This window comes from Rhinopithecus roxellana, chromosome 6 (assembly GCF_007565055.1).
Source record: "Rhinopithecus roxellana isolate Shanxi Qingling chromosome 6, ASM756505v1, whole genome shotgun sequence".
Classification (NCBI taxonomy): Eukaryota; Metazoa; Chordata; class Mammalia; order Primates; family Cercopithecidae; genus Rhinopithecus; species Rhinopithecus roxellana.
The window spans coordinates 14,001,882-14,021,963 of NC_044554.1; the positions used below are offsets into that span (position 1 = coordinate 14,001,882).

Consider the following 20,082-nt stretch of genomic DNA (forward strand, 5'->3'; position numbering starts at 1 on the left):
CTGAAAGAGAAGATCATGAAAGTCTGGAAGGATTATACCATGGAAGATGCCATCATTATAGAAAAAGCTGTGAAAGCCATCACGCCCAAAACAATAAATTCCTGCTGGAGCGAACTGTGTCCAGATGTTGTGCATGACTTCACAGGATTTACAACAGAGCCAATCAGAAAAATCATGAAAGAGATCATGGGTATAATAAAAAAAAGGTGGGGATGAGGGAAGAATACACATACGGATCTTAGAGAAATTCAAGAGCTAACAGACACTACACCAGAGAAATTAACAGAAGATGCCTGATGGAGATGATTGCTTCCAAACCAGTGCCAGATGATGAGAAAGAAGATGTAGAAAAAGCAGTGCCAAAAAATAAATTTACATTCGACAATCTGGTAGAAGGGCTCCATTTTTTTCAAGACTGTTTTTTACTTTTTTTTAATGATATGGACTCTTCTTTGATATGGGCACTGAAGCTAAAGCAAATGATGGAAGACTGGCACCATACAGAAACATTTTTAGAGAAATGAGAAAGCAAAAAAGCCAGGCAGAAATTACTAATGTGTTTTCATAAAATTACAGCATATGTGCTTCCCTCTCCTGCCTCCCCTTCTCCCTCTGTCACCCCTGACACAGCAAGAGCAACCCCCACCCTTCCTCCTCAGCCTACTCAACATGAAGATGAGGATGAAGACCTTTACGGTAATCCACTTCCACTTAATAAACAGTAAATTTATTGTATCTTACTTATGATTTTCTTAAAAACATTTTCTTTTCTCCAGCTTACTTAATTGTAAGAATACAGTAAATGACATATAGAATATGTGTTAATTGTCATTGGTAACACTTCCAGTCAATCGTAGGCCATTAGCAAAGTTTCTGGGAGGTCAAAATGTATAAGCAGATTGTGGACTGTGCAGGCAGTTGGCGCTCCAATCCCTCATTGTGCAAGGGCCAACTGTACTGAGATTTATCATTAGATTTTTTCTAGTGTTTCAGAAAAATAGTTCTTAGAGTTTCTTTGCAGGATCTCCAACAAACCCTTTAATTTATATTGCAAAGAAAATTTTCTTCTGTTCTGAGGGGCAAAAGAGAAATTATTCATTCATACTGATTAACCAAATAAACTGTATGAATAAAACTGTATCCCCTAGAAGAAAAAAATTCTCACATAAACAAGGTCAGTGTTGTACAGCTGAATTAGGATTACTTGTTATAATTACTGTGAACATTTATATTATAATAATTAAGGAAAATGTAGAAATGAAAAGTAGCAATGATCTAATAGAGGCTGATATTAAACTTCTGGTTTTCAAGTATTTTTAACTGATTCATGATAAATAAAAATAAAAAGCTATAAAAGTAATGACAATGCCTCAATTATTATAGGGACATTATGGAACTATTTTCAAACAACAGATGACATTTATAGACTTGAACTTACCAATTCCCATAGTCAAAATCAAAGGCAATAGTAATTTCAGTTCCTTTTGGAATACTTTGTATAGAATAAATATAAAGATGTATGGTTCCATCTTGAATTTCATGCCTCACCTGTAAGTTAAAATGATCGTACATTACCATAAATTACTTTCTGCCTTCAGAAGCATCAGCCTACAATTTTGAAAATTATTCTTTTCAAAGTATTTCACAAACACAACCTGGAAAACATGTCATTAATGACAAGGCTTATAACTATCTATCAGTGGTTATCAACTGGGAAGGTTTTTCAGTCATACACTGCTACCCACTGCCACCCCAACCCCTAGAGCCCACAATGTGGCATCAAAAAAATAATAATACTATATTTCATCAATTCCTATTTTTACTTTTTTTTTTTTTTGAGACAAGTCTTGTACTTTTGCCCAGGCTGGAGTGCAGTGGCACGATCTCGGCTCACTGCAAGCTCCACCTCCCGGGTTCACACCATTGTCCTACATCAGCCTCCCGAGTAGCTGGGACTACAGGCGCCCCCCACCACGCCTGGCTAATTTTTTTTGTATTTTTAGTAGAGATGAGTTTTCACCATGTTAGCCAGGATGGTCTCTACCTCCTGACCTCGTGATCTGCTGGCCTCCCAAAGTGCTGGGATTACAGGCGTGAGCCACCACCCCCGGCCTCATTAATTATTATTTTTCACCTTTTAGCAAATCTGAAATCAGGAGTCTTATAAGTGGTGGCATCTTAGGGTTCTGTTGTTGTTGTTGTTGTTTTGAGACAGAGCACTCTGCCATCCAGGCTGGAGTGCAGTGATGTGATCTCAGCTCACTGCAACCCCGCCTCTTGGGTTCGATTCTCCTGTCTCAGCCTCCCAAACAGCTGGGACTACAGGTGCATGCCACCACACCTGGCTAATTCGTGTATTTTTAGTAGAGATGGGGTTTCACCATGTTGGTCAGGTTGGTCTTCAACTCCTGACCTCAGGTGATCCACCTGCCTCTGCCTCCCAAAGTGCTGGGATTACAGGTGTGAGCCTGGCTCACTGGGATTACTATGCCTGGCCTTCTTAGGTTTGATGAATGCAATAATGGTTGAGCAAATGCTACTTTTCTATGACAAGACACTATTCTAGAAACTTTACATGTATTAACTCCTTCAGTCTTCATATCACCTTTTTACAGATAAAACTGAGGTTACAAAGCTAATAAGTCACAGAGAAGAAATAGATTTAAGTCTGGTTCCAAAATCTGTACTCTTAGTGTGGTGCAGCAGTGCATGCCTGTAATCCCAGCTACTCTGGAGGCTAAAGCAGAACAAACACTTGAGCCCAGGAGTTCCAGGCCAACCTGGGAAACGTGGCAAGATCCTGTCTTTTAAAAACAGAAAAGAGAGAAAAAACAAAACAAAACAAAAAAAACTTACATTCTTGGCTGCAACATTATGTAATTATAAAACTAAAAATCTTCATTTTGACATGTAAAAAACAAAACCAATGTGACTTTCTACTCTACACTAAAATATAACATTAAAAATTTTACAGTAGAACATACAAAAATCTACTTTAGATTTTAGCTGTCATCTAACTTAAATCATAGCACGTATTGACCCATAAACAGAGCTTCCAAGATAGAAGGAAAGTCGTCCGGTATTAGGCTGGACATGGTGGCTCATGCCTGTAATCCTAGTACTTAGGGAGGCCAAGGCAGGAGGACTGCTTGAACACAGGAGCTCCAGATCAGCCTGGACAACACAGGAAGACCCCAACTCTACAAAAAAACTAAAAAATCATTAGTTGGGCATGGTGGCATGCGCCTGTGGTCCCAGCTACTCAGGACTCTGAGGTGAGAAGATAACTTTACCTCCTAAGGGCCCAGGAAGTTGAGGCTCCAGTGAGCCATGATTGCGCCTCTGCACTCCAGCCTGGGCAAGACCCTGCCTCAAAATAATAATAATAATAATAATAATAATAATAATTTTAAAAGTCTGGGCAGGCTCACGCCTGTAATCCCAGCACTTTGGGAGGCCGAGGCAGAAGGATCACTTGGCCCAGGAGTTGGAGACCAGCCTGGGCAGTAAAATGAGACTCCATCTCTGCAAAAATTTAAAACATTAGCTGGGCATGGTGGCACAGGCTTATAGTCCCACCTACTCAGAAAGCTGAGACGGGAGGATCACTTGAGCACAGGAGGTCATGGAGGCTGTAGTGAGCTGTGCTCATGACACCACACTCCAGCCTGGGAGACAGTGAGACCCTGCCTCCAAAAAAAAAAAAAAAAAAAAAAAGAAACTCCAATATTTCCTCTTATAAGGAACATCATCATTTCTTCAACCTGCAAAATAATTTTTAAGACTTCATAGCAGCCAGGCATGGTGGCTTACACCTGTAATCCCAGCATTTTGGGAGGCTGAGACAGGCAAATCACCTGAGGGCAGGAGTTCGAGACCAGCCTGGTCAACATGGTGAAACCCCATCTCTACTAAAAATGCAAAAAACAGCCAGGCATGGTGGTGTGCGTCTGTAATCCCACCTATTTGCAAGGCTGAGGCAGGAGAATCACTTGAGTCCAGGAGGCGGAGATTGCAGTGAGCTGAGATCATGCCATTGTATTCCAGCCTGGGCAACAAGAATGAAAGTCCATCTCAAAAAAAAAAAAAAAAAAAAAAGACTTCATAGCCAGTATCACATACATTTTCACAAAAATACAGACTGGGCAGTATAAAATGCAACAGTTGGAAAGTGTCTCAGGCGACCTGAGTTTTGTGCTTACTGCTCAGATTTCAACACATCCCACGCCCCCACATCTCTCCAAAAAATTTCTATAAGCTTACCTCTGCATTGGGTGTACAAGACCGCCTGATGAATCGAGCCTCATTCCCAAAAGTCCTTGCATCAACACACATTTCTAGTCCATGAAATTTAGAGTAGAATAACACAAAAGGGTATGGTCTACAAAGAAAGAAACATTATAAGCGATTACCATTTTCAGCTGAGCACGCTGGTTCACACCTATAATTCCAGCACTTTGGGAGGCCAAGGCAGGTGGACTGCTTGAGCCCAGGAGATCAAGACCAACCTGGGCAACATGGTGACACTCCATATTTACAAAAAAAAAAAAAAAAAAGAGGTCAGGCATGGTGGTATGTGCCTGTAGTCCCAGTTAACTGGGAGGCTGAGGTGGGAGGATCACCTGAGCCCAGGATGTCAACGCTGCAGTGAGCCATGATCATGCCACTGCACTCTAACCTGGGTGATACAGCGAGACTCTGTCTCAAAAACAAACAAACAAATAAAGGTCAACGTTTTAGTGTAATAATTTCCTGTTACTCTTCAGAGGCAAAGTGATGAAGAAATTTAAGAACACAGAGTCTAAGAAACTTCTAAAAGACACAGTCAAGCCAAGATTTGAATATAGGCAGTCTGACTCCAGAATTCACTCTCATCTTATGCTAGTTTATGCTAATAAGATTTTTACCTGCCCCATAACCTCAGCTAAATCAAAGGCAATTAATCGAAGGTAGAAATTCCAATTTACAAAGAAAGATAAAAAGAGAGTGACTACTGCATTCATGGGATTAATTTGATGTCTTTAGAGTTCATATTTCCTGGTGCATGTAAAAGTATCTGTCTTATACCCTGTTTCAGATCAAATCTGCTACATAATAGGGAGAAATTGCTGTGTATTTTTCATATCTTAAGTAAATACTCAAGTTATAAACAATAAATGTTTTTGATAATTGTAGGACACAGACTAGGAATGTTCTCCTCCTATGGATATGAACATACTTCTAGACTACAGGGAAGTAACACCTATTAGAGAATCATATTAATTCTGCATACAAATTTCAAACCAAAGAAGAGGCCTCCAATACCATTCCAATACCAACAAAGTAGGTATTGAAAGTGGTGACAATAATGTAGGACCCAATCTAACACTGTCTAATAAAGAGGAAGGGGTTTCTCCTATGGTTACCATGGTCTTTCTCGGTTCTGGCTATTACCTTATGAGGAATTATCATGAGTCCCAGATGGAAAGGGTTCCTTGTAACCTCAATAAATCAGAGTTCCTGACTGATATCCTTCTATATCCAACCTATATTGCTGCTGGTTAATCTTTGAAGTAGATTGTTTTAGGATTTTCGGCAAGACAGACATGAGCAAGAGACTGAGGAATACATCTTTGCATTTTTTTATGTTGTTTTAGTTTATCATAGTTCAAAAATTATCATCAGTCACTGTTCAACCACACTACAGCTTTAAATACTGAAATGATCATGTAGGAAAAAAAAGTACACATAATCACAACATCTAGGTAAAACAGCCAAAAATTCAGTATTTACCTATAGGAAATGAACATGGGAAAATAAATGAATATACCTTTTAAAGAAATACCCATTTGCTTCAAACTGTTCTCTCAACATAAACTTCCCTCTGTATTCAATGATAAGTGCATCAGGAGGCAAATCTTTTGCAGATTTAAGAATTTTCTTATTCTTTTGTATATGGCTCTAAAATCAGAGTAAATGTTGAGATTAAATAAACTTGCTTGTTTTCAGTTTAACTAAAAATACACAATATAAAACTATTTTACAATTTTTGGACAAATGACGTATTTACCTCTACAGGAGGTTTGAAGAGCAAACTGTTAGTATTCAAATCTGATTTATTCATCTCTTTTTTGTCATTTCCATTGCCTAATCTCAGAGCTATTCTTTGTGCCTCCCTCTGAACACCCTCACTATACTGGTTGTTATTTGCTTCTTCATATCGATCCATCCATGCTTTGATCTTTGTCTCCCATCCAAAATTTGAACCATCAGATGAAGGATCAATCTCTGGAGCTGAACCCTAAAATCATAAACTGACCATTAGTATCTGGACTTACCGACTTACACACACACACACACACACACAATTAATGGCAATCTATATAAAAGAATATAATATAAACTAGAAACTGCTGTTTAATGGTTTCTTTTCCAGAAATGTGGAATAATAAATAATTATGTCTTATATCACAGGGACAAAAGATACACTGTAACATGCTCCCCACATCCTATTTAATGTGACAATTTTAGAAATCTGTTACCCTTTTCTACCTAAGCCAGAAAGCTATAGTAACAGCATACAGCTGACCTCTGTGACCCCAAACAAACTTATGTTTTGGGGTCAGACAGAGGTGGGGAGCCTTCTCTCAGCAATTTTAGCATCTAAAAAAGTGAGGACATACATTAATTAATTCAAGGTACTTTTTAGCTACCATCGATCATTCTGACTCGTTTATATTGATACAGTTGTTCTATGGTGAATTTATAGTATGACAACTGACTTGACTAACGCTCTAGAATCCCAACCATGCAAAAGAGCAAATTTTCAAGTTCCAAATATGATTCTGCATTCCTAAGTACAGTATAGTAATACTAAGCGGTCTCAGAGACATGGATTGTAGTAATAAAGGAAATTCAAATTACCCAAAATTATAAAATCAGAAATTGCTTATGTATCTCCCCCTTTTGATTAATATTTTAACAGTGTTAACTACAAAAGTAGTATATTACTCAAATTAGAACTAAGGTCCCACTCATGATAAAGATAATAGGCAATGACGTGGCACAAAATAAAGAGAGCATTAAGATACAGACAAGCAAGCACTTAGCTCCTGAATAAATGACAGTTGATAACAACACCTTAAAATTAATGTACTTACCTTAACTCTTGATGACTTCCTAGATCCTTCACGAAATGCCTAAAATAAGCAAGGAATTTTAGTTTTCTAAAAAACTGGACATAATTAATATTTAAGAATCAATTGGTTCATTGAAACTTTTAACTGAAGTGTCATAACAAAAAATTTGGTAACCAAGAAAGCTGACACTAGGAGAATGTTTAATAAAGGCATCTACTAAAATACTTTTCTAATAAAAACAGAATACGGTTGAGAGTGGTGGCGGGCACCTGTAGTCCCAGCTACTCAGGAGACTGAGGCAGGAGGATCACTGGAGCCCAGGAGTTTGAGGCCATAGTGCACCATGATAGTCTATGAACAGCCACTGCACTCCAGCCTGGGCAACATAGCAAGGTCCTGTCTTAAAAAAAAAAAAGTATATAGACTATATAGAATATAAAAATCTGTATATAATATAATACAAAGACAAAAATTTCCAAATATTCTCTGTGTTCAATATTACAACAGTGGAAAAATATTTCTGATAAAAATTGGGAAGGTATTAGAAATATAATTTTGTTGAAGTGATAAGATATGTTTTGGAAGGGAGTAAAAGAATATTACTTTAATTCTCTAAGCAACTAGCAAGTAATATTTGAGCCCATAATGGGCCTTAAGTAATATGCACTGTGGTAGACAGAGCTGTATTTATTCAATAAATATGTATTGAGAGCCGACTCATCTGCCTCATTTGAAGGATGTATTTAAGACTTAATTCCTATCCCCCTCAACCCCTGAACTCCATTTAGAGTGACTAACAAATATAAACCTACAGCTAGCAACATAGATCCAAATAAATAAATGTGTGTAGACAATATGTTACAAGAGAGCAAGGTTTAAAAAAAAAAAAAAAAAAGGAGGCAAAGAACCGTTATGTAAAACATGGCGAAGAAAAGCTAAGTGGACTATGTCAGACAGAGAAGTGAAAGGAATACAATCCTGGTAGTACAGAAAACTATGAAGGCTTTCTACTTTATTTTTGCTTCTGTATTTCAGTGACTAATCTCATCAAATGATTTCAAAGCAGTTTGCAAAGTTTCTTCTCTAATCTGCTTCAATCTTTAAAACACATTAAAATGTTCAAGTAAGTTTAATTGTTTAAAAATAAAAAACTTCTGCTAGATCCTGCCACCTTTTTAGCTACCATCGATTATTTTCACTCTCCTGCCTCTACTATAAAATTCAGTTCCCTATCCACTATCCTATCCACTCACCTAAAAACAAGCAAAAATGTACCTTTTTACATTTTGAAATGTGTTGTTCTTTCTCCCCACTTTTTTTCCTTCTTTTATCATTAACTTTGGAAACTCTTGAAGCAGTTAAAGTAATTGATGTTGGAGTGTGCTGAAATGCAGTATATAATTCCACAGGAACCTCATCACCACTCTCAGTTGCACTGGTATCACCATCTTCAAAGACAAAATAAAAATTATCGCACATTTAATACTTCCATTTTAAACAATGAAATAAAACAGCATTCCACATGACAAAGTATTGTCATCTCCATCTTTCTAAATAAGCGTATTTTTTAACTTGTTCACTCACCTCACTTATACATTTACATGCAAAGCACAAATATGATTTCTTACACATTAAACTACAAAGGATCCAAAAGCCTGATAACACACTCTGGTGATGTGCCTGTGGGAAACAGGCACTCTCATGCATTGCCAGTGGAAATTTGAAATTCCCTACAGAGGGCAATTCAGCCATATCTAGCAAAATTATATATGACCCAGCTATCTCACACTAAAGATCTAGCCAAAGATAAAACAGCAAAAGTACAAAAAGACTTATGCAAGAGGGTCTTGCTGAGGATACTGTTTTTAATAACAAAAATAAAACAAAGCAGAAATAATGAAAACAATCCAAATCTCCATCAAAGAGGAATAGTTGAATAAATTATGATTACTTAAAACCAGATGTACTGGTATCAACATGACTAAGATAAAATAAAAATTGTGGCATATGCTACACAGAAGTTAGAAAATTCTGTTCCTAAAAATGAAAGATGTACTATTCTACATGATAAACTAATGGATCATATCCTTCTGAAGAACAAACATATTTTACTTTTTTAAACTAACAGGTTAGCTATGTGCAGGAAAATTATGGCTGATTTAAATTATTTATTTTCCTCTTGTTTCCATTTTATTTCCTAAAGTATGTACATACTTATTCTATAATATGTGAAAATACTTAAAATCTATACCAGAGATTGCACACTATCTGTACAATCAACATTCATCAACAAGGTATTTACATTTAACTAACAATATGCAGACCATTTATTCTCTCAGTCACACGAATTTTAATTTATTGTAGGTCCTTTTTACCTACCTGACATATTTTCCCTTTTCCGGCGTTGTAGTAGCACTGCCCTCTCTTTATCCAAATTCCTACATTAAAAATTAGCATAATTATTTATCAAATACATGAAGCAGATCTGTCTTAAATGTGATGAACTTTGTAATTTATTTAATGTTCTTCGTGAAAAAACCAACAGTATAAAATATATACAATATCCCTTGCAATACAGTTTACATATGATCTAATAGTAACAGTAGATGCCAGATAGGTGACTCCATCTCACTCTGTTAAGACTTTTTTGTTTTTCCGACTGGGTCTCACCCTGTCACCCAAGCTGGAGTGCAGTGATGCAACCACGGTTTGCTGCAGACTCAACCTTCCAGGTTCAAGGGATCCTCCCACCTCAGCCTCCTGAGTAGCTGAGACTACAGGCCTGCACCACCACGCTCGGCTAATTTTTTAATTTTTTGTAGAAATGGGTTGCCCAGGCTGGTGTTGAACTCCTAGATCAAGTGATCCTCCCACCCCTGCCTCCCAAAGTGCTGGGATTACAGGTGTGAGCCACAGTGAATGGCCAAGAAAATAATTTACTTAGGAAACTAGTATTTTTTTCAAACCAAACATTTAAAGCAAAATGTCTGAAAAAAAACCAAACCCATAACGTTAACAATGTAATTAAAATCACAAATTAAATTTCTTAAAGCAAATGTATGACACTGAATTACATTGCCTGTAATTATTTTCACTTTTGAAATAAATACTGAACTTTTTTTTTTTTTTTAAGATGGCGTTTCGCTCTTGTTGACTAGGCTGGAGTGCAATGGCACAATCTCGGCTCACTGCAACCTCCGCCTCCTGGTTCAAGCGATTCCCTGCTTCAGCCTCCCAAGTAGCTGGGATTCCAGGCATGCGCTACCACACCCGGCTAATTTTGTATTTATAGTAGAGACGGGGTTTCTCCACATTGGTCAGGCTGGTCTCAAACTCCTGGCCTCAGGTGATCTGCCCACCTCGGCCTCCCAAAGTGCTGGGATTACAGGCATAAGCATTTAACAATTAAGTGAAATACTTTATTACCCTCTCCCTACCTCTACCCATAAACTACATCATCCATAGTAATTCTTTTACATTTCCCCCCCAACTCAACTTTTTCATTATATATAGTTTAGAGGTCAGATAACAGATAATCCTCAGGTGGGAAAATAAGAGTTCTAGATTATTAGGATTTCTACAGACTTGTCTTAATGTCTACCAGGAAATATACCTATTCTAGCATCACAGATATAGAATAATAAACATCTCAACTAACTGCCCTCCTAAGTATTTTTGGGTTTTTGTTTGTTTGTTTTGTTTTTTGAGACAGAGTCTTGTTCTGTCACCCAGGCTGCCAGGCTGGAGTTCAGTGGCGGGATCTTGCCAAGCTCCAACTCCCAGGTTCACGCCACTCGGCCGCCTAAGCCTCCCGAGTAGCTGGGACTACAGGCGCCCATTATCACACCCGGCTAATTTTTGTTTTTATATTTTTTAGTAGAGACAGGGTTTCACCGTGTTAGCCAGGATGTTCTCAATCTTCTGACCTCGTGATCCACCTCCCTGGGCCTCCCAAAGTGCTGGGATTACAGGCGTGAGCCACCACACCCGGCCTCCTAATGGTAGTAAGTTTTTAACCAACTTTTACTGAATTCATCATCAGATATTTAACCCCATCAAAAATTATCTGCCAAAAGACTACTATCATAAAGTGAAACAAAACAACAGAGATACCTCACTTAAAGTAAGAGGAATGCACACCATAACTATGCTGAAATTACCATTTCTTACCTAAATTAAACTGGCAAAAATGCAAGTCTGTCAAATACTCTGTTGTGAGGCTTGGGAAAGCAGGCATGCTTACCCATTACTGTCTGGAATTCAAAACTGCAGGCCGGGCGTGGTGGCTCACGCCTGTAATCTCAGCACTTTGGGAGGCCGAGGCAGGCAGATCAAGAGGTCAGGAGATCGAGATCATCCTGGCTAAGATGGTGAAACCCTGACTCTACTAAAAAAAAATATATATATACACACACACATACACACACACACACACACACACACACACACACAAATTAGTGGGGTGTGGTGATGCATGCCTGTAGTTCCAGCTACTCAGCAGGTAGAGGCACGACAGCGGCTTGAACCCAGGAGGGGGAGGTTGCAGTGAGCTGAGATCGCACCACTGCACTCCAGCCTGGTGACACAGCAAGACTCGGTCTCAAATAAATAAATAAATAGATAAATAGACAAATAAATAAATAAATAAATAAAAACTGCACAGCTCCTACTGGAAGGAAATTTGACAATCTAACAAAATTTTATACATACGTTTGTCACTATACTGAACAATCTCACTTATATCTACAATAACAAAACACCCGAAACAACTCTAATGTCCACACAAAGGCAACTAGTTGAATAGAGTACAAAAAAGAAAATATAGTACGTTGAAGCTATATCAGTCCATGTCTACATGCTACTGTGATCTTCAGCATATATTTTTAAGAGAAAAGAAATGTGGTGAAGACTCTATAATATGCTACTGCTTATCTAAATAAGGAGGGAAATACCAATATATAGATACATATCTACATATAATAAGCAAGCAGGGATGAGTTAGACTTAACTTGCTTTACATATTTGTCTACCTTGCTTTACGTATTTGACTTTAGAAAGATAGAATACTTTGCTTTACATATTTGACTTCTGGTCTAACTTGCTTCATATTTGAGTTTAGAATGATAGAATACTTCTTACATAATTATAAAGTATATAATTATAAAGGTAAATAAAATGTAAAAAACAATTCTGTTTTTGAGACAGGGTCTCCCTCTGTTGCCCAGGCTGGAGTGCAGTGGCACAATCAACTCACTGCAGCCTCAACCTCCCGGGCTCAAGCAATCCTCCTACCTCAGCCTCACAAAGAGCTGGGACCACAGACATATACCATCACACCCGGGTAATTTTTTTTTTTTTTTTTGAAACAGAATCTTGCTCTGTCGCACAGGTGGAGTGCAGCCATGTGATCTCAGCTCACTGCAACCTCTGCCTCCCAGGTTCAAGCAATTCTCGTGCCTCAGCCTCCTGAGTAGCTGGGATTACAAGCACCTGCACCATGCCTGGTTAAATTTTGTATTTTTTTTTTTGTAGCAACAGTGTCTTGCCATGTTGCCTAGGCTGGTCTCAAACTCCTGACCTCAAGTGACCCACCCGTCTCAGCCTCCAAAAGTGCTAGGATTATAGGTGTGAGCCACTGCACCCAACCAACAATTCTTAAAAAACAAAAATTACTGATTACTCCTACATTTCTGGTAGGAATGTAAAATGAAATAGCCATTATGGAAAACAGTCAGACAATACCTTAAATACCTAAACATGCAACTATCATATAACCAAGCTGCTACTCTCTTGGGCATTTAACCCAATGAATGACTTCATTTATGTAACATTCTTGAAATGACAAAATTATAGAAATCGATTACAGAATAACAGTTGGCAAAGTTGAGGCGTAGAAGCTGGGTATGACTATAAAGGGCAGCATGACTCCTGACAGTGACAGAAATGTTCTATAAAGTGACTGCATTGATGCCAATATCCTAGTTGTGATATTGTATTAATAGTTATGCAAGATGTTAACACTGGGGCAAAACAGGTACAAGCTATCTAGGCTCACTCTACATTATTTCACAACTGCATGTGAATCTACAACTCAGAACATTTAATTTTTTAAAAACCAATAAAATTAATAACCTAAACAACATAAGTTGTGTATCCAGTTGGTGTTATAAACACAAAATTATTTCAAGAGACTTAAAACACAATATTGACTATAAAACCCTCGTATACTATGCCCTATGGGGGGGGAAGTACTAAACTGTTTTACACAATCATATTGTTGGTGCTAGTGTTAGTGGTGGTGTTACTCCAAGACTATTCTATTCTTGTGTAGGATTAAACAGTTAACCAATTGTGAGATATTCTAATTACATTATTCTCTGTATTGTTGACAACTAGGATAAACATGAAACAGCTACATAAAACTTGTATTCCTAAATTTCAATCGCAATTATCAGTATAAACTCATGTATTCTATCTTAAAGAAACAGATGAAACATACTACCTAGCTATGTCTACTAAAAAGACTAGGAACAGTGACCAATCTAGTAGGAAAGGGCATGACTAGCTCTCCAATCCTGGTCTTGTAAGCTAACTATGAATTTGGGGCACAGAAGTGCAGGATAAGCCTGAGACATCTTGCAACACCAGATAACTTCTTTGCCATCAAGTACCACTAGGGTATTGTTTAAAGGACTTGATAACCAGCTTGAAGAGGTTCCTACTGACCAGAAATGGAATGAAATTTAAGCATCAATAAGGGTAATAACTGCAATAGACTGACATCCAGTATGGTTTAAATCCATGAGTTTATAATGACACTTAATTTTTCATTATTCTGAAAACGAGTAAATAAAGGCTAAGACTCAACAAGCATTTATCCTGCCTTTCCTCAATACGTTAAGAGAACTGAATAGTTAATATAGAGACGTGGCCGGCCAAGGTGGCTGTCGCCTGTAATCCCAACACTTTGGGAGGCCAAGGTGGGAGGATCGCTTGAGCCCAGGAGTTCTAGACCAGCCTGGACAACATGGTGAAACTCTGTATCTAAAAAAAAAATACAAAAAACTAGTCAGGCATGGTGGCGATGCCTGTAGTCCCGGTTACTTGGCAGGCTGAGGTGGAAGGATGGGAGAATCACCTGAGCCCAGGAGGCTGAGGCTGCAGTGAGCTGTGGTCACACCACTGAGTGTAGCCTGTTTGACAAAGTGAGATCCTGTCTTACCAAAAAAAAAAGACAGAGAAGCCTGTTCCTATAAAAATATTCCAGCTGGTAAGTAATGAACAACAGAAGTAATATATCACTAATTTGCAACCCCAAATAAATTAGTGGACCTAAGGACTATCACTGGCTCCCAACATAAGACAACCAGAAATCAGGTTCCATCTGGTAAGACAACACAGTCTAACTATGAAAATAGTCTTATATATAAAAAAAGAAATTGAACGTAAATCTGATCAAGCTATAAACACCTTCTTACAGAATAGGTCAGGGAAACTTGGGAAATCATGAGAAAACAACTGGCAAAACTCATCAGGACAAACAGCTGAGTTCCCTAAACATGCACACTGTAATGGGGACCAGGGGTAGTAGGGAGGGAGGAGCAGGTTTAGAGACTTGAGAAATGAATATCAACCAATAAATATCATAACAATGGCTGGATGAGCCAGAGATTTTGTTCCATGTATAATAATGGCTTTGCGGTTGTTTTTTTGAAACAGGCTCTCACTCTGTCACCCAAGCTGGGGCACAGTGGAATGATCATGCCTCACTGCAGCCTCACAGGCTCAGGACATCCCCCTACCTCAGCCTCCCAAGAGGCTAGGACTACAGGTGAGTGACACCACGCCTGGCTCATCTTTTGTATTTTTAGTAGAGATGGGGTTTCACCATGATGCCAAGCTGGTGTCGAACTCCTGGGCTTTTGTGATCCATCTACCTTGGCCTCCCAAAGTGCTGGGATTACAGGCCTCAGCCACCTCGCCCAGCCTGCTTGTAATTATTTTTGTAAAAAGAATTCTTTGACAGACATATTCTGAAATATATATACACACAAATACATATATACTGTAATATACATGGATGAAATAATATATCTGGGATTTGCCTTAAAACAACACGTAAAGGGAGAAGAAACACATGGCAGTATACATGGGACAAGAATGTCGATAATTACTGAGGTAGGGTGGTGGAAATGTAGGTTCATTATATGTTATTTTACTTTTACATAAGTTTGAAATGTCCATAACAAAAAGATTTTAAAAAACAAAAAAGAAACGTGGAAAAAACATATTACAAACAGGAAGAATGACAGATCTACCAAATTCTTTAAGGGAGTATTAATCTAGTAACTCTTTAACATAGTGCATTCCAGTTAAAAAAGATGCCATCAGGTAGAAGATGCACTATTATTTTATGCATCATTAATAAAGTAAAAACCCTATGAACTATGACACATTATTGATAGAAAGATATTTTCCTGATTTTAGAGTTGTCAGAATACAAAAATAATAGTAAGAATACACATAAAAATGGAAAAGTGTATGTTAGAATCGATAAAATACAGTGATCCATTAGTCCTTTTTTTTTTGAAAAAAGAGACTGGGTTTTGCTCTGTCACCCAGGCTGGAGTGCAGTGGCACAATCAAAGCTCACTGTAGCCTCAAACTCCTGTGCTCAAGCAATCCTCCTGCCTCAGCCTCCCAAGTAGTTGGCACTACAGACATGAGCCACCATGCCCGGCTGTGATTCATTAATTCTTTAACTCGAATTCATAAAGGAGTTTCTGTTAACTAGTATTACCTCAGTAAAATTACTGGCAATGTTACGAGATATATGCAACTTACCTAGGCTGACAACGTTCACATAGATATGTATCAGGAATATGCTGCCTATCAATCCCCATGCAGTCAATATGTTGCCAAACGCTTAAAAAAAAAAAAAAGCAGAACATATGTAATATTACTTAAGTCATCCTTAAATTAAGATTTGATATTCCATTTAACTATCATTTAATAACCACCTACTTTGAGCTTAGCACTCCTAAAAGGTACTCTGAGAAATTCATAGAAATGTGTCTTCAAGGAGATAAAATTTGAGATGCAAAAGCAAGAGGACAAATATAGGATACATAAATTTTTAAAGCAAATACAATTTTAAAATATAAAATGTATAATTTATTCTACAAATATTATTAGAAATCACAACGTAGAGATGGCCACACTACTTGTAATTAATGAGAAAAGCACCTTGGAGAATAATGAACTTGACTCGAACCTCATTTGGGAAATAGTAAGCTATCAGTGTAGCAATGTTTATCAAATATCATTTATCAGATATGAAGAGAAGGTGGCCACAAGGCACTTAACATATATGAAGAGAAATACTCATTTTGAGAAAAAGAAGGAGGTTAAAATTGGATTAGTGAAGTACAGTCAGATTATTTAGGACTTGGAATGTACAGACGTGTGTAGATTTCCTGTCAACAGGTAACAATTAGAGGTGCTTTGGTGGCATGTAGTATTAATTCAAAGAAGTTAAGAAACTGCAAGCAGAAAGACCAACTAAAGAGATGTTTCCAACATTCCACACTTGAGTTAAAGGAGGGCAGAACCAGAATTAACGCCAGAGAAAAATAAGTTAAAGAATATAAGAGACATTCTATGAAGATAGAGATTAAACCTAATTACTTTTAATGGAATACACGGACCAGTTTGAGGCAAATTTCTTAATTTGTTATTATTGTATTTTATTGCCAAGACTAATTTCTCTAAAGTTGATACGCCTGACTCCAAAAATAGTCTTAGTTATTCTTTACATAACAATAAACTACTTCCAATATATAACTACAGTAGCTTCCCCTTATCCATGGTTTGCTTTTCGTGGTTTCATTTACCTGTGTTCAACCACAGTCTGAAAATACTAAGATATTTTCAGGAAGAGGGAGAGAGGCGGGCAGAAGGAAAGAGAGAAAAGGAGAGAGACAAAGTCCACATTTACTTCTATTACAGTATGCTGTTATAATTGTTGTTAATCTCTTACTGTATCTACTTTATAAATTAAACTTTATAAATTAAACTTTATCATAGGTATTTATGTACAGAAAAAAACAGTACTGTAGGGTTCAGTACGCTCTGCAGTTTCAGGCATCTACTGCGGGTCTTAGAACATACACCCCAGGGGAAAGGAGGGACTACTGTACCAAACTAACGGCTATTGTGTTGTTCTTTACTTTTCAACTGAGAATGTTTGGGCAAGAACTGACAGAATGTGAAATAGATATCAAAGTGGAAAAAAGATGTGAAAAAGAAAAGTAGCGCAAATGACAAGGGTTAAAATAACAAATTAAATTAAATTTGTGGGGCAAATAATGATGTCATGCAGACAACAGAAGAAACAAAGCTAGAATACGAATAAATAATCAGAGCTATGGATGTCAGACTTCAAAGAGATGAGTATAAGTAGTAGGAACATGTAAAAACAATGAGGCAATGTAAAGTAAGAATAGAGCCTTCCAGGAGACTACAGGCTGAGCAACAGAAAAACAGAATAACAAATATTAGATTCACAACAAAAAGTACTATCTGAGAAGTAAATAACTTGAATAATCCAAAAACTGTGAACTGGTCCTTCAATAATTTGTAGATGGATATAAAAACTCCTAAGGACATTTTTACTATTTTCTAGTAGAGATAACTGTATATTATATATAGACCATCGCAGTTAAAAAAAAAACACTGCTAAGGTCTTTTATTAAAATAAAAATTATACACCAAATGGTATGTAATTTATCACATTAGACAAGATGAGCCAAGAGAAAGCTTTTTTATGTGATTGGCTACAATATGATTTGACATTTTCTACTATGAGGAAAGCAAAGTGTCACTGAAGTTATTTTTAGTTAATTTACCTCCTAAATAAATTTACTGAAGTCATTATTCATGGTAGAATGTGTTACAGGTAATGAAAATTTATTTTTACATTTGGAAAGATATTACAATATGTTTTTATTATTAAGATAAACTCAAAGTGTTAATATTAAAAGTTTCCATAAAAATATCAAATTTTACATTCCACTTAATATTTGAATTTCTCATTTTTTGGCAAGAGTAAACAAACTTTTTGAAACATAATGCTAACTGCATGTTTGTATCAATAATATTCAACTCCTAATCACCTAATCTAATAGATGGGGATAATATTACAAATAATGCAAAGTAATACTTGGCTTTAGGGTCCATTTTTATACTTACATTCAAATATGGGTATATGACATACTAAATCACATCAAATAATTAAGCAACACCATAATGACCAGACCCAGGAAATTCTGTAAAGCTCCCAAACTTTCTTGCCCTCTACAATGCACTGCTTAAGTACTCTCTGCTTCCCACCCTATGCAGGGGATAAACTCAGTAACTTTCAGGCTGAAATCCTACTGTTCCCTCTTCATCCTCCCCAAATCCTTCCCCCGCATTAAAAAAAAAAAAAAAAAAAAAAGGAAAACAAAAATGAAACAAAACCCCACTTTCTGTCCCAATCACACCTTCTCTAGGGGAGGAGGCCTTTCTTGGTGGCTGAACCAGGGTTAGGGGAGGGGAGACTGGTTCTGGTTCAAGGAGACTCCAGAGTGCTGCAAGGTTCAAGTCAAAAGGAGGTGAAAGAGTCAGGTCAAACAAACAACAATCAAAATGTTTACTTTCCCCAAAACTGGAAAATCACAGTTGACTAAGCACAAATTATTCCAAAGGAAATACAAATGACTAAATTCTCTCATTTCTATCTTGTCTACTGCTATATTTATGTACTTGTACTACTACTGAACTAAGTGAAAAGAAAAATGTGATCCGACATGAATAAAGTTCAGAACTGACTGTTACTCAGTTAACAACAGGGATTTCTAGTAAACTCTTTTTTCACATAGGAAGCTTTTTCTAGGACTGCATCAATAGTAGAAGTCCCACTTAAAATATGTATTCATTAATTCCCTTGAAAGTGATTTTAGTTATCTTTTCCAACATTACCAAAGGTTATCAGTATTCAAGAAAAATAAAATAATGGTGTAAAATATTTTACCTGCATTTGTCACAACAGATCATGTATCCATCATCATGTGTAAAACCACATATGCACCTGGTTACATCAGTACCATAACTTCCATCCTCAGATGTGCTGATTGTAGTAGCACTGGAAGTTTCATCAAAATTAGGAGTGGTAAATATGCCTACTTCGTTTTTGCTAATAAGGACTGATGGAGGAGGGGAAGCCGGAGGTGTTGGAGGAGGACGAGCACCATAATTATGGTCCTGAATAATTAAACACAAATATAGCACAATATTATTTAATTTCAACAATTATATGAACCAAGCAACTTAAATAAATAAAATTCAACCCTTAATTTCAATACTCAAAGAGATATGAGATTGGCTCATTCCTTCCTTAATACCATTTAAAAAATGACTTGGTGAAGCCAGATATTAAACCACAGTAGTAAGTGAATATACCTACTATCTACAAACTGGGAGTGGTCACATTCACATCCAAATTTCATTCCCTCCCTACCAAATCATAAGATATCTTCACAGTCCTATGGTCACATACATAGCTCCACCTCCAAGATGAAAGAAGGTATTAAGATGTGAGAATAGAAGTGTTAAAAAAAAAAAAAACAGAAAAACACACATCTCAGAAATATGGAGCCTAAAGAATAAAAAAACAAGACATACTTATTACTATAAAGAATACAGGTTTTTTTAATTTAGTAATTTTTATTCTGGTCCAAGTAGTAAACATGTCTCATAATTCTACCTCCATAGTATCACAAATGTGTTATTATGTAATTACGTTTGAATCTAAATGCTGCCTCTTACTAGATATGCAGCATTTAATAAATTAGATGGACTTTCATTTTCTCACCTATGAAATAAAAGGTGAAAACTACATCTCATGAAGTTGTTTTTAATGATT

At 37.0% G+C, this 20,082-nt stretch overlaps 1 protein-coding gene across 2 annotated transcripts in view; it reads right to left on the reverse strand.

Moving 5' to 3' along the window:
• Window positions 1–20,082, reverse strand: part of KMT2E (lysine methyltransferase 2E) — a 101,489-nt gene that overhangs the window by 31,752 nt on the left and 49,655 nt on the right. For both annotated transcript variants that reach the window (XM_010380510.2, XM_010380503.2), the window contains 9 exons: window positions 19,192–19,421; window positions 15,963–16,043; window positions 9,498–9,556; window positions 8,394–8,566; window positions 7,140–7,178; window positions 6,050–6,280; window positions 5,810–5,940; window positions 4,264–4,381; window positions 1,439–1,548 (listed from right to left, as the gene is read on the reverse strand). In XM_010380510.2, coding sequence (XP_010378812.1) covers window positions 1,439–1,548; window positions 4,264–4,381; window positions 5,810–5,940; window positions 6,050–6,280; window positions 7,140–7,178; window positions 8,394–8,566; window positions 9,498–9,556; window positions 15,963–16,043; window positions 19,192–19,421 — 1,172 coding nt within the window. The remainder of the gene's footprint in view (window positions 1–1,438; window positions 1,549–4,263; window positions 4,382–5,809; window positions 5,941–6,049; window positions 6,281–7,139; window positions 7,179–8,393; window positions 8,567–9,497; window positions 9,557–15,962; window positions 16,044–19,191; window positions 19,422–20,082) is intronic.